The sequence below is a fragment of the Amblyraja radiata genome, chromosome 22, assembly GCF_010909765.2.
Source record: "Amblyraja radiata isolate CabotCenter1 chromosome 22, sAmbRad1.1.pri, whole genome shotgun sequence".
Lineage (NCBI taxonomy): Eukaryota > Metazoa > Chordata > Chondrichthyes > Rajiformes > Rajidae > Amblyraja > Amblyraja radiata.
The window spans coordinates 14,821,285-14,835,293 of record NC_045977.1 but is presented as its reverse complement, the minus strand read 5'-3'; the positions used below and the strand labels follow the sequence as shown (position 1 = coordinate 14,835,293).

The following is a 14,009-nucleotide window of genomic DNA, read 5'->3' as shown; positions in this document are numbered from 1 at the left end:
AGTTTGATTTTCTTTTCAGTTTAGGAATACAGCATTGAAACTGGCCCTTGCAGAGTTACTCCAGCACTTTGTGTCCAAGTATTAGGACCATTCTGACATAGGAATGCCTGGGGAGAATATTTTACACAAAGGGAGCCTTATAGCTCTTGTCACTGAATATTTACTTATTCTCCCACCTTGAGTCTGGGTCTAGGTTTGAGACACGCACATTTTAATGACCATAAGTTACAATAGATAGGTAGGTTTACGTTCATTATTGTCATTTGTACCGAGGTACAGTGAAAGGTTTTGCCTTGCATGATATCCATTCAAATCAGATAATACTATACAGTCAAGTCAAACTCTACTACAACAGGTAGAGCAAAGGGAAAGTGTGGAATATAGTTCTCAGCATTATAGTGCAACAGTTCCAGTGACAATGTCCAATGTCCGCAATGAGGTAGCGTAGAGGAGAATCAGTCCTAGCTTCTGGAAGGACCGTTCAGAAGCCTAATAAGAATGGGCGGCATGGTGGCGCAGCAGTAGAGTTGCTGCCTTACAATGCTTACAGTGCCAGGGACCCGGGTTCGATCCTGACTACGGGTGCTTCCTGTACGGAGTTTGTACATTCTTCCCATGACCGCTGTGGTTGTGGCCACTGTGACCCCATGACCGTAAGTTTTCTCCGAGATCTTCGGTATCCTCCCACACTCCAAAGACATACAGGTTTGTGTGTTAATTGGCTTGATATAAATGTAAAATATCCCTAGTGTGTGTAGATAGTGTTAGTGTGCGGGGATCAGTGGTCGGTGCGGACACGGTGGGCCGAAGGGCCTGTTTCCGCGCTGTACCTCTAAACTAAACTGAACAGAAACTGTTCTCGAGTCGGCTGGTGCGAGTTTTCAAGCTTCTGTATCTTGTGCCTGACAGGAGCAGGGGCAAGAAGGGGTGGGAAGGGACTGGGATGGGAAATAGCTTTGATTATGTTGGCTGCTTTTGTAAGGTAACGTAAAGTATGGAAGGAGTCATTGATGGGAAGTCCAGTTGATGTGATGGACTGGGCTACATCCACATCTCTGAGCTGTGAAACCCGGCAGAATGTTTTCCCCAAGGCATCTGTAGAAGGTGGATGGCTGGTTCCAGCTTCCCTGATATAACTGATATATACAACTGGACAGCTCCGTCGTAATCATGTATTGTTTTTCCGTTGACTGGTTAGCGCGCAACATGAGCTATTCACTGTACCTCGGTACACGTGACAATATACTAAACTCATATAACATAGAGGGATTTGCAACATTGATCCCAATAGTACAGTCAACCTACTAATTTAACAAATGTGAGAAGTATCAAACTGCATTCACAGAGATGTCAGTTTAACTATTGTAGAGTCACCACTAGATTTTGCCAAAGATTCTTTAACCTGTAAGCGATCAGGAGATGTTCGTGCTTCTTGAAGACGTTCTGCATCCTTTTCTTGTAGTTCCTGGCTGCCGTAGCCAACTGTTCTTCTCGAGATCTGTAGGCAGATCGCATGTCCTTGAGCATGTTATCCACAAACCTCTTCAGGTGCGGCGGGTCAGCTGAGGGTTTGGTGTTGTCATTGCCCGGTTTCCCTGAACTATCCACGTAGTCCTTATACAGAACATTGGGAGCAACACACCATTAGCTTTCCTTTCAACTGTTTCCACATTTACTCGTGACGCAGAAGTCCAACCCATCGAGTCCCTGCTGACTCACAGAATAATTCCATTGGAAGGATGAGGGGGCAACCTCAATGGAACTTACCGAATAGTAAAAGGCTTGGATAGAGCGGATGTGGAGAGGATGTTTCCACTACTGGGAGAGTCTATAGCCTGAGGGCACAGACTCAGGATAAAAAGATGTACCTTCAGAAAGAAAATGAGGAGAAATTTCTTTAGCCAGAGGACAGTGAACCTGTGGAATTCATTGCCACAGATGGCTGTAGAGGCCACGTCTTTGGATATTTTTAACGCGGAGATTGACAAGTTCTTGATTGGTAAGGATGTTAAAGGCTACGGGGAGAAGTCAGGAGAATGGGGTTGAGAGGGAAAGATAGATCAGCCACGATTGAATGGCGGGGTAGACTCTATGTGGCGAATGGCCTCATTCTGCTCCTATGGCTTATGAATTTATGAACTTAATTTTCCCAATGATCTATGTTCCTCATATTCCATAAAAACATCACTCCGTGGCCAAATAACCTACCAACTCGCTTGTCTTTTAGATGTGGCAGATACCCAAACACCCTGAGAAACCTGGACGGTCACAGGAGAACAGGCAAACTCCACACAGGCAGTGTTGAAGGTCAGGAATGAACCATATTTCTCCTCTGTACTTACCGTCAAGAAAGGCATGACGACTAGGTGAAGGTGGGAATGTTAATAGAAATGTCTTGAGAACAATCCACATTACAATTGAGGCAGTGCTGGCTGTCCTAAGGCAAATGAAGATAGATGAATCTTTTGGGTCTGATCAGGTCTATCCAAGGACACAGCGGGAAGCTAGAGAAGAAATTGCAGGAGTGCTGACTGAGATATATGCATCATCGTTAGACACGGGTGAGGTGCCGGGAGATTGCAGAGTGGCTAATGTTGTGCTTCTATTGAAGAAGGGCTGCAAAGAAAAATCTTGGAACTATAGATCAGTAAGATTAACATCTGTGGTAAGATAGTTACTGGAGAGGATTCTGAGGGATAAGATAGATATGCATTTGGAAAGACAGAGGTTAATTAGGAATAATCATCGTGGTTTTGTGAGTGGAAGAGCGTATCTCATAAATTTGATTGAGTTTTTTGAAGAAGTATTGGTTTTCAATGCTGGGCGGCATGGTAGCACAGCGGTAGAGTTGTTGCCTTACAGCGCCAGAGACCCGGGTTTGATTCTGTCCACGGGTGCTGTCTGTACAGAGTTTGTACATTCTCCCTGTGACCTGCGTGGGTTTTCTCTGAGATCTTCAGTTTCCTCCCACACTCCAAAGACGTACAAGTTTGTAGATTAATTGGCTTGGTGTAAGTGTAAATTGCCCCGAGTGTAGGATAGTGTTAATGTGCGGGGATCGTTGGTTGGCGTGAACACGGTGGGCCGAAGGGGCCTGTTTCCGTGCTGTATCTGTAAACTAAACTAACAGTAATCAAGAAGGTTGATGGGGGCAAGGCTATATGGACTTCAGCAAGACCTGTGATAAGTTCAGCATGGGTGACTGTTCTGGAAGGATAGATCCCACGGGATACAGGGAGAGTTAGCTAACTGTATTCAGAATTGGCTTCACGGTAGGATGTAGAGGTGGTGGTGTAAGGTTGTTTCTTGGACTGGAGGCCTGTGACCAGTGGTGTGCCTCTGGGTTCAGTGCTGTGTCCAATGCAGTTTGTTATCTATATCAAAGTTCTGAATAAGAATATGCAAGGCATGATTAACAAGCTTTCAAACGGCACTAAAATAGGTGGTAAAATATAGTGAGTCAAGTCAAGAGAGTTTATTGTCATGTGTCCCAGATAGGACAATGACATTCTTGCTTTGCTTCAGCACAACAGAAGATAGTAGACATGAATACAGAACATATCAGTGTGTCCATATACCATTATATAAATATATACACACATCAATATATACAGATAAAGTGCAAATAAACAGATAATGGTCTATAATGATCAGAGATTTGTTTCAGTTGAGTTTAATAGCCTGATGGCTGTGGGGTAGAAGCTATTTCGAAACCTGGACGTTGCAGTCTTCAGGCCCCTGTACATTCTACCTGAAGGTAGCGGGGGATGAGTGTGTGGCCAGGATGGTGTGGGTCTTTGATGATACTTCCAGCCTTTTTGATGCAGCGACGGCACTGATTGAAGCTGATTACCAATAATTACAGTGGCATCTTGATCAGCTGGGCAAATGCGAGGGGTTGCATTTTAATCATTCGAACCAGGGCAGGACCTTCACAATGAATGACAGGGTTCTGGTGAGTCTTGTAGAGCAAAGGTGTATAAGTATATAGTTCCCTGAAAATAGAGTCATAGATAGACAAAGGTGGTGAAGAAAACTTTAGGCACACTGGCCTTCATCAGTGAGGGTACTGAGCATTGAAGTTGGGATGGTATGTTACAATTGTACAACTCATTGGTGAGGCTACATTTGGAGTATTGTGTACAGTTTTGCTCACCCTGGTGTAGGAAAAATTGCATTAAACTGGAAAGGGTACAGAGCAGATTTACAATGCCGTGCTTCAAGGGCCTGAGCTTTAGGGAGAGATTGGGCAGGCAAGGACTTTAGTCCTTGGTGAACAAGAGGTTGAGGGGTTATCTTATTGAGTTGTGTAAAATCACGAGGGGAATAGGTAGGGTGAAAGCACAGCTTATTTTTCTCAGGTTAGAGGAAGCAAGAACTATAGGCCATCGGTGTAAAGTGAGAGAGGAAAGATGAACCTGAGGGGCAACACTTTCATGCAGAGGGTGGTGGGTATATGGAATGAGCTGCCAGAGGAGGTAGTTGAGGCAGGTAAAATAATAACATTTAAAATATATTTGGATAGTAACATGGATAGGAATGGTTTCGAGGGATATGAGCCATGATCATATTGAATGGTAGTGCTGGCTCAAAGGGCTGAATGGCCTACTCCTGCACCTATTGTCTATGAGCCAAACACCGGCTAATGGGACGAGCTTCAATGGGGCATTGGTCGGTACAGACGAGTTGGGCCGAAGAGCCTGTTTCCATGCCCTACGACAATGATTCTCGTGGTCAAATGGGAATTCCTTGATACCATGTAGCAAGCTGTGAGGCATGTGCTACTGAGTTGACCTGTTAATGCACAGCAAATCAGTTCACCACTCACTGTTACATCTTCGATGTAGCGGACAAGCCGCATGCGGTATTCTTCATTCAGTTCTTTCAGGCGCAGCTGCAGCTGAGAGTTCTCACTTTCCACCTCCTTCACGTGACTCTGGGAACCGAGCAATGCCTATTGAGGACGACAACACAAAATTAGGAAGATGTTTCCCTTTTAAATATATCATTATCTAAAGAAAGTGGCAGGCAAATCTGTGCATGTTTTATAGTTTAAAAATTAACACGAGCTGACTGAGATATTTCCTCAATATTTTCTCCATCTAAAGAAGGGTTTCCGACCCGAAACGTCACCTATTCCTTTTCTCCAGAGATGCTGCCTGACCCGCTGAGTTACTCCTACACTTTGTCTTACAGCGCCAGAGACCCGGGTTTGATCCTGACTACAGGTGCTGTCTGTATGGAGTTGGTATGTTCTCCCTGTGACTGCGTGGGTTTTCTCTGGCTGCTCCGGTTTACTCCCACACCCCAAATAGGTACAAGTTTGCAGGTTAATTGGCTTTGGTAAAAAACTTGTAAAATGTCCCTAGTGTGTGGAACAGTGCTAGCATACGGGATGATCGCTGGTCAGCACGGACTCAGTCCAGCAAAGGTCATGGTTCCGTGCTGCACCTCGAAAGTTATCTTCTGTGCCCATTCCCCACAACCATTAACCTTTTAATCTTTCAAATATTCATCTTTCTCCACCTCAGGTATTTCTGCCTCTCCCACCCTTTCAGTTCCAAACACCTACGAACTTCTGGTTGAAAATATTTTTCCTTCTAAAATTATGATAGGCATGGGTCGGGTGGACAGTCAGAATCTTCTTCCCAAACTGCAAATGTCAAAGACTAGAGGACATACAGTCACTTCAAGGTGAAAGCGGAAACAATTAAAAGAGGGGCAAGTTTCAATGAGTGGGTTTTTATGCCCACACATGTGGGTGCCTGGAACATGCTGCTAGAGATGGTGATAGGGGCAAATACAATGGAGGCAAATGTTTAAGAGGCTTTTGGATAGGCACATGGATATACAGGGAATGGAGGGATATGGATTATGTGCAGGCAGAAGAGATTAGTTTAATCTGACATCATGTTTGACGTGGATATTATGGGCCTTTTCCTGTGCTATACTGTTATAGTTTATTTGTAGAATTTTGTTGAGTTTAGACATACAGGTTTGACCCGTCGAGCCCATGCCGACTTTCAATCACCCGTTTAGATAGGTCAATGTTGTCCCACTTTCTAAACCGCTTCCTACATACTCAGGGCAATTTCACAGAGGGCAATTAACCTACATACTCAAACATCTTTGGGATGTGGGAGGAAACCAGAGCACCCGGAGGAAACCCACACAGTCACAGGGAGACGTGCTTTCTTCGCATAGACAACACCAGAGGTGAGATTTGAACCTGGGTCACTGGCGATGTGAGGCAGTGGTTATTTACAGCTATGCCCCCTGGTTTCTGACTTTAGACTTTAGAGAAACTGCGTGGAAACAGGCGTTTTGTCCCACCGAGTCCACGCCGACCAGCGATCACCCTGTACATTAGCACTACCCTACACACTAGATACAATTGACTATTTTACCAAATTGACAAGGCATGGTTAATATGTTTATAGTTGACACTAAAGCGGGTGGTGACATAGATAGTAAAGATGGTTATCAAAAATTACAGAGGTCTCTTGACCAGCTGGGCTAGTGGGCTGAGAAATGGCTAATGAAATTTAACGTGGGGAAGTGCGAGGTTTTGCATTTTGGGAAGTCAAACAAGGGCAGGACCTTCACAGTGAATGGCAGGGCCTTGGGGAGTGTTGTAGAGCAGGATCTAGGAGAACAATGCATAGTTCCCTGAAAGTAGCGTCACAGGCAGATAGGGTGGGCAATAAGGCTTTTGGTACATTAGCCTTCATCAGTCAGGGTAGTGAGTACAGAAGTTCGGATGTTGGTGAGGCTGCATTTGGAGCATTGTGTTCAGTTTTGGTCACCCTGCTTTGGGAAAGATGTTGTTACGCTGGGAAGCGTACAGAGAAGATTTGCAAAGATAGTGCCAGGATTTGAGGAGCTGAGTTGTTGGGAAAGGTGATGCAAAGTAGGATTTTATCCCTTGGAGCGGCGGAGGCTGAGGGGTGATCTTATAGAGGTGTATAAAATCATGAGGGGCAGGGATAGATTGAATGGATAGAGTCTTTTACCCAGAGACCAGGAATCAAAAACCGGAGGACATAGGTTTATGTGAGACGGGAAAGATTTAATACAAACTGAAGGACAACTTTTTCACTCAAAGGGTGGTTTGTGTATGGAACGAGCAGCCAGAGGAGGTAGTTGAGGCAGGTACTATAACAGCATTTAAAAGGCACTTGCACAGGTACATGGATAGGAAAGGTTTAGAGGGATATGAGCCATATGTGAGCAAATGGGGATAGCACAGGTGGGGGTATCTTGGTCAACATGGATGAGTTGGTCTGAAGGGTCTGTTATGTGTTACATGTCTCTATGACTCTAATTATCTGCAACATCATCAACAACTCACCACTGTTTGCTCTGCCAGTTTGTGTTGTGTGTTTCTAATAGCTCTTTTGGCCTCTTGAAGTTCTTTGCCCATCTTTACACTGAAGCAGAGATCAGAAAGATTTTACGTTCAACCCATGGTGACCGAGAGGTTTACAAGCAGTTATACAATAATGCGCGAACAAAATCTACCAGGTTGTATGAGCAACATAATATCAAACCTACGGGCAAACACACTCGGGGCTAATACTTTAGATGACTTTGAGATACAGCGTGGAAACAGCCCCTTTGGCCCACTGAGTCTGCACCGACTAGCAATCCCCGTACACTAGCACTATCCTACACACTAGGGACAATTTCAATTTTACCGAAGCCAATTAACCTACAAACCTGTAAGTCTTTGGAGTGTGGGAGGAAACCGGATCACCTGGAGAAAACCCATGTGGTCACAGGGAGAACGTACAAACTCCGTACAGACAGGACCCGTAGTCAGGATCGAACCCGGGTCTCTGGCGCTGTAAGGCAGCAACTCTACCGCTGTGCCTCTGTGCCACCCTAATAAAGGGGTCACATAATATAAGATAGAAATACATTAAAAAATCGAAGTTTCCTCCCATCCACACCCACCATCTCCCATAACTTAGTTTATTGAAAATAAAGTGCTGGATTGACTCAGCGGGTCAGGCAGCAGCTTTGGAGACATGGATAGGTGCCGTTTCAATAGACAACAAACGAAACATCACCTATCCAAGTCTTCCAGAAATGCTGCCTGACCCGTTAAGTTACTCCAGCGTTTTGTGTTATTTGCAAGATTACAGAATCTGCAGAAGATAGACATGAAGTGCTGGAGTAACTCAGCGGGAGAAAAAGGATGGGTGAGGTTTCTTGTCGGGACCCTTCTTTAGACAATCTTTCTCTGGAGATGATTCCTGTCTCGCTGACTAAAGGGCCTGTCCCACGGGCATGCGACTCCATGCGGCAAGCACGACCTAAAGGGCCGGTCCCACCAGCTTGCGCCTGCATGCGGCAAGCGCACCCTAACGTGGTCGCGTTGAGCCGTACGGCCTCGCGGGGCCGGTCCTACTTCGATCACCGGAGCCGTATGGAGTTGTGCGGAGCTGGTCCCGACTTCGCGCGGGGCTCCGAAAAACTGACCGTGTTCAAAAACTCTGCGCGGCAACGGCCCGCAGCCGCCTCGACGCCGTACGTCACGTGCAAACTTCCCTCGGACTTCGCTCGCACTTCATGTCACTCACTCGACCTCCGCGCGGCCCCCGCTTCTGGTTAGGTCGCGCTTGCCGCATGCAGGCGCAGGCTGGTGGGACCGGCCCTTTAGGTCGCGCTTGCCGCATGGAATCGCATGCCCGTGGGACAGGCCCTTTACTCCAGCACATTGTGTCTATCTTTGGAATAAATGAGCATTTGCTGTTCTGAATCCTTAGTTCACTATGTCTCCATTTAGTTTATTGACATACTGCTCTCTCTTCTGTACCCAAGCATGGATCTCAGTTCTCAGAGATGTTAAAGAAGTGGCCTTTTGTGCTGAGATTGAGAAGAAATACAAGATAATTCCCAGATGTTATTTGATTTCGGGATCTCCATATATTTTTATGAAACAAACTTGGGAAGAATAAACATGCGGTATAAATAACGACACACCTCAACGAATATCATTATTGCGTAATGCAATTAGATTGATCTTATCTAACTTTAATCCTCGCCAATTTGAACAGTGGCCCATGGTGGCGTACTTACATTCGTTCTTCCATTGCATTTTGCTGCTTCTCGTAGGTTAGCTTCATTACGTCTATTTGGTCTTTGATCTGATCCTGGTTACCTAACAACTGAGGTAAAAGCATCGATCTCAAGCAAATTTAAACATCAAGAATGCACGTCAAAAAGAGGCAACAGGTTCAACAAGATTCAAAGTGAAAGAGTCAGAGAGTCTTACAGAGCGGAAGCAACCTACAGCCCAACTTGTCCACACTGGCCAACATGGCTCATCTACATTAGTCCCACCTGCTGTGTTTGGCTCATTTCCCTCTAAACCTGTCCTATCCATGTACCGGTCTAAATGTTTCTCAAACATTGCAAATATTGTTTGCCTCAACAACCACCCATGGCCCCCACCCCTTGTGCAAAAATGTTACCCCTCGGGTTTCTATTAAATCTTTTCCCCCTCACCCTCTGTTTCTTGATTTCCCTACTATGGGCAAGAGACATTGTGCGTCCATGCAATCAGTTCCTCTCATGATTTTGTACACCTCTACAAGATTACCCCCTCATCCTCCTGCGCTCCTAGCCTGCTCAACCTCTCCCCATAGTTCAAGCCCTCGATGCCTGGCAACATCCTCGTAAATCTTCTCTTCATCATTTCCAGCTTGACAATATCTGTCCTATAACATATACGCAGACAGCACAGAAATGGGCCCTTCAACCATACTTGCCCATGGTCCATCAACACTAATCCCAGCTGCCCACATTTGGGCCACATCACCTCTAAACCTTTCCTATCCATGTGCCTGTCTAAATGTCTTTTAAGTGTTGTAATAGTACCTGCCTCAATTACCTCATCAGCCAGCTCATTCCATATACCCACCAGCCTGTGTGTAACAAAGTTTCACCTCGGGTTCCTATTAAATCCTACTATCTTTCCCTTCAACATATGTTCGTGATTCCCCTACTCTGGGTAAAAGACTCTGTGCATTCACTCTACTACCCCGCTCATGATTTTGTGCACCCCTCAGCCCCCTGCACTCCAAAGAATAAAGCACTTGCCTTCCTAACCTCTCTTTCTAGCTCTCAAGTTCTGGCAAGATCCTTGTAAATCTTCCCTGCGCTCTTTCCAGCTAAACAAATCCTTCCTACAGAAGGGTGACCAAAACTGAACACATTACTCCAAATGCGGCCTCACCGACGCCTTGTACAACTGTAGCAAAACATCCCAGCTTCTATACTCAATCTCCTGAATGATGGAGGTCAATGTACTGAAAACCTTCTTGATCACCCTATAAGGCAGAAACTCTACCCCCGCACCACCCTGCTGTATCTCTAAAGTCTAAAGTCTGTATGTTTAAAATGAAAAACAAGGCCTACTGAATCATGTAACATCTGTGGAGAGGGAAAAAAATGAAGTTTTGGGGTGAGGAGTTCTGACAAGCTCAAATGTGGAAGAGAAGCTCAAGCTTCTCTTTCCACTACTGCTGTTGAGTTATTTCCAGCATGTCATGTTTTTTATAACATGGTTATAAGTTGCAGTCACTCATCATCATTCAAATGATTTGTTTGCTTTTGAATCTATGCGAGTTCTAACTTAAACTAGAAACTAATTCGTATTATATGTTTTTACCGGAGCAAGCTTCGAGTTGTATGAAACAAGTCAACCATAAGGTGAAATTGCCTCATTTTAACATGAGCTTTAAGGGCCTGTCCCACGAGCATGCAACTCCATGCGGCAAGCGCGACCTAACGTGGTCGCTTGAGCCGTACGGCCTCACGGGGCCGGTCCCACTTCGATCGCCGGGGCCATATGGAGTTGTGCGGAGCTTGTCCCGACATCGCGCGGGGCTCCGAAAAACTGACGTTGTTCAAAAATTCCGCGCGGCAATGGCCTGCCGTGCCGGCCCGCAGCCGCCTCGACGCCGTACGCACCGCCTCGACGGGCATACACAGCGTCTCGACGCCATATGCAGCGTCTTGATGCCGTACATCACACGCTAACTTCCCGCGGACTTCACTCGAACTTCACGTCACTCACTCGACCTCCGTGCGGCCCCCGCTTCTGGTTTGGTCACGCTCGCCGCATGCAGTCGCATGCTGGTGGGATCGGCCCTGTACGGGGATCACTCGACCACCGTGCGGCCCCCGCTTCCAGTTTGGTCGCGCTTGCTGCATGCAGGTCGCATGCTTGTGGGACAGGCCCTTAAGGCAGCTACAGGTTCAGAAAAATTCGACATTTTTAAACACCTTTCAATGAACACTTACATTTCTCACAAACGTGGCGTGTTCGTATTCAGAAGCCTCTTCAGTCTTGATGGCCCATGGATGTAAAAGCAAACTCATTAACATCATTGTAAGTTTACTACCTAAAATACAACTGATGGGCTATGAAGCTTAATGGTTTAAGTACATCTGCAGACATTGTCTGCTTCAGAGGGTCTCTATAATATCGGCATCTTGAAACAAGGAATCCAACCAATGTGTTGTTTCTTGCAATATTCCCCAAAACCGGGAAAAGTTGCCACAAAATAATATTTCATTAGAATTGAAATATTGATTCAAGATATAGAATTATATTATGTGATATACAATTATAATTGAATCTGGCCGCCAAAGAACCTTGAGATAGGTGCGATTAATATTTACTGGAGTGATACTGGAACTGTAAGGCTGTACCTATCAGTAAAGATTGAACAGTCGGGGGTACTTTTGCATGCGAATGCACCACCTGATGGCTTCAATATTAACAAAGATTAACAAGTAGTGCTTGAGAAACTTAATGTATATGGTATGTTTGGGGAAAAAAGATTATACAAGGGAGAAAAGGAATAGAAGGGTGGTTGGGTAGCAGTTAATGCACAACTCCAGAAATTAAAAAAATTTACAAAGTGCTGGAGTAACTCAGCGGGTCAGACAGCATCTCTGGAAATCATGGATAGATGCCATTTAAAGTCAGGACCTTTCTTTAGTCTGAAAAAGAACCCCAAATTGAAACGCCACCCTGTCTGAAGAAGGGTCCCAACCCAAAATGTTACCTATCCAAGCTTACTTCACCATTTAACATGATTATAGAGTCACACGGCACATACACTGTCCCTTAAACCATCAAATCCATGCTGACCATCAACTAACTTCTTATAACAATCCTAAAGTAATCCATTTTATTATTCTCCACACAACCTCATCATTCACTATACCCCTTCCCCCTGTCCAGAATCTGCCACTCACCTGCACACGAGGGCCAACTAATCTACCAACCCAAGTGAATTTGAAATATGGGAGGAAACGGAACCACTTAAGTGAAACTGAGAGAACATGGAAACTACGTAGACAACATTGAGGTCAGGACTCAACCCAAGTCTCTGAGGCAGCGGCTTTACAAGCTTCACCACTATGGCTAATCTTCTATCTAAATACCACATTCCCTCTTATTCTCCATTTTCTATGATGCCTTTTATGCCCAGAAATCTCTCTGTATTTTAGGCTTAGGTTTATTGTTGTCATGTGTACCAAGGTGCTGCCAAACAGCTTTGTTTTCCATGTTGTCCAATCAAATCAGATACTATACATAAATACAATCGTTAAACTCAAGTTCAATAGGTAGAGCAAAAAGGGGAAGATATCCTCCTTATATTACAATAAATGCAACAACGAATGGCAAAAGAGCAGCATGGTGCAAGATTGTAGTTCAAAATGCAAGTCCTGCAACAGGAGTTTATAATACAATAACAGAATAACTGAATGAGGTATCGATGAGAGTAAGAGCACGTGGCAGCACTTCTGGGTATGGAGTGTGAAAGAAGATTTGATTCAGGAGTCAGATAGCATTGGAGAAGAAGGTTCTTGCCTGGATGTTCAAGCTTTCAAGCTGTTGTATCTTCTCCCAGAAGATAGAAGATAGAAAAGAGAATGGCCAGGATGGCAGGCGTCCTTGACAATACTTTCAACCCTTCAACGCACCATGAAGATGGATTGGGTGGAATGAAGTGAGGAGCCTGGGAAGGACTGGGCTATTTTCACCACAGGTTCCGTTGGTAGAGAGCAGAGCGGTTGCCATACCAGCCTGAGATTAATTCTGTCAGAATACCTTTTGCAACCCACCTGCAGAAGTTCGAGGCAATCCTCTTGGGCATGCCACATCTTCGCAGCCCACCGCGGCAGTGTGAAGGGACCAAGTCAGGCTGCAGGTGATTTGGAAGTCTAGGAACTTGAAGCTGTCCACCATCTCCATTGTCCTTCATGCGGCCAGAGGTGTGTTCACCCCCTCGCTTCCTTAGGACAACAACCATCTCTTTGTCTTACTGACATGAAGGGCAATGTTATTGGCCTGTCACATAAGGTTCTCGATCACTTTCCCGTATGTTGTACATCAAAAGTGGTATCACTGGAAAACGTAAAGATTGTGTTGGCATTGCACTTGGCCACACAGTTATGAATGTAGAGCGTGGGACTCAGCACACAATCCTGAGAAGAACTGATGTCAAGATGGAAGAAATGCTATTATCAACTGTTATTAACCAACTGATATCTGCCAGTCAAGAGGTCCAGAAGCCAGTTGCAGATGAAGGTCCTAAGGCCAAGTGCCAAGAGGTTTACAGATGAGCTTATTCACTATATGGTGTTGATAGCTAAGTTGGTGTCAATAATAACATCCTGCCACAGGTGCTCTTATTGTCAAGGTGATTCTGGTCTGAATGCAGTGCAATGGAGATGACCTCCTCCAAAGACCAATTTCTCCTGTGCCCTCATTCAGAGAGTGGTCTACATTGTTCAAGGAGACTGGCAGAAATGTAGATCATTACGTCTTCCACTTCATTATGGCCGATGTTAGACCAAATGGACAATACTCATTGAGACAGTCTCTACTTTTCTTGAGGATGGAATGATGGAGATTTCCTTGAAGTAGATGGGGACAGAAAACTATTGAAGTGAGAGGTTGAAGATGTTGGAGATGACTGTGG

The 14,009-nt window shown here is 45.1% G+C and overlaps 1 protein-coding gene across 1 annotated transcript in view; it reads right to left on the bottom strand.

The window, feature by feature from the left end:
- The window catches only part of ccdc78 (coiled-coil domain containing 78), a 64,949-nt gene that overhangs the window by 12,345 nt on the left and 38,595 nt on the right, over positions 1 to 14,009 (bottom strand). Inside the window, exons 8-11 of the mRNA XM_033040460.1 lie at positions 9,085 to 9,173; positions 7,352 to 7,430; positions 4,829 to 4,954; positions 1,403 to 1,614 (exon numbers count right to left, since the gene is read on the bottom strand). Of these exons, the coding sequence (XP_032896351.1) occupies positions 1,403 to 1,614; positions 4,829 to 4,954; positions 7,352 to 7,430; positions 9,085 to 9,173 (506 nt within the window). The remainder of the gene's footprint in view (positions 1 to 1,402; positions 1,615 to 4,828; positions 4,955 to 7,351; positions 7,431 to 9,084; positions 9,174 to 14,009) is intronic.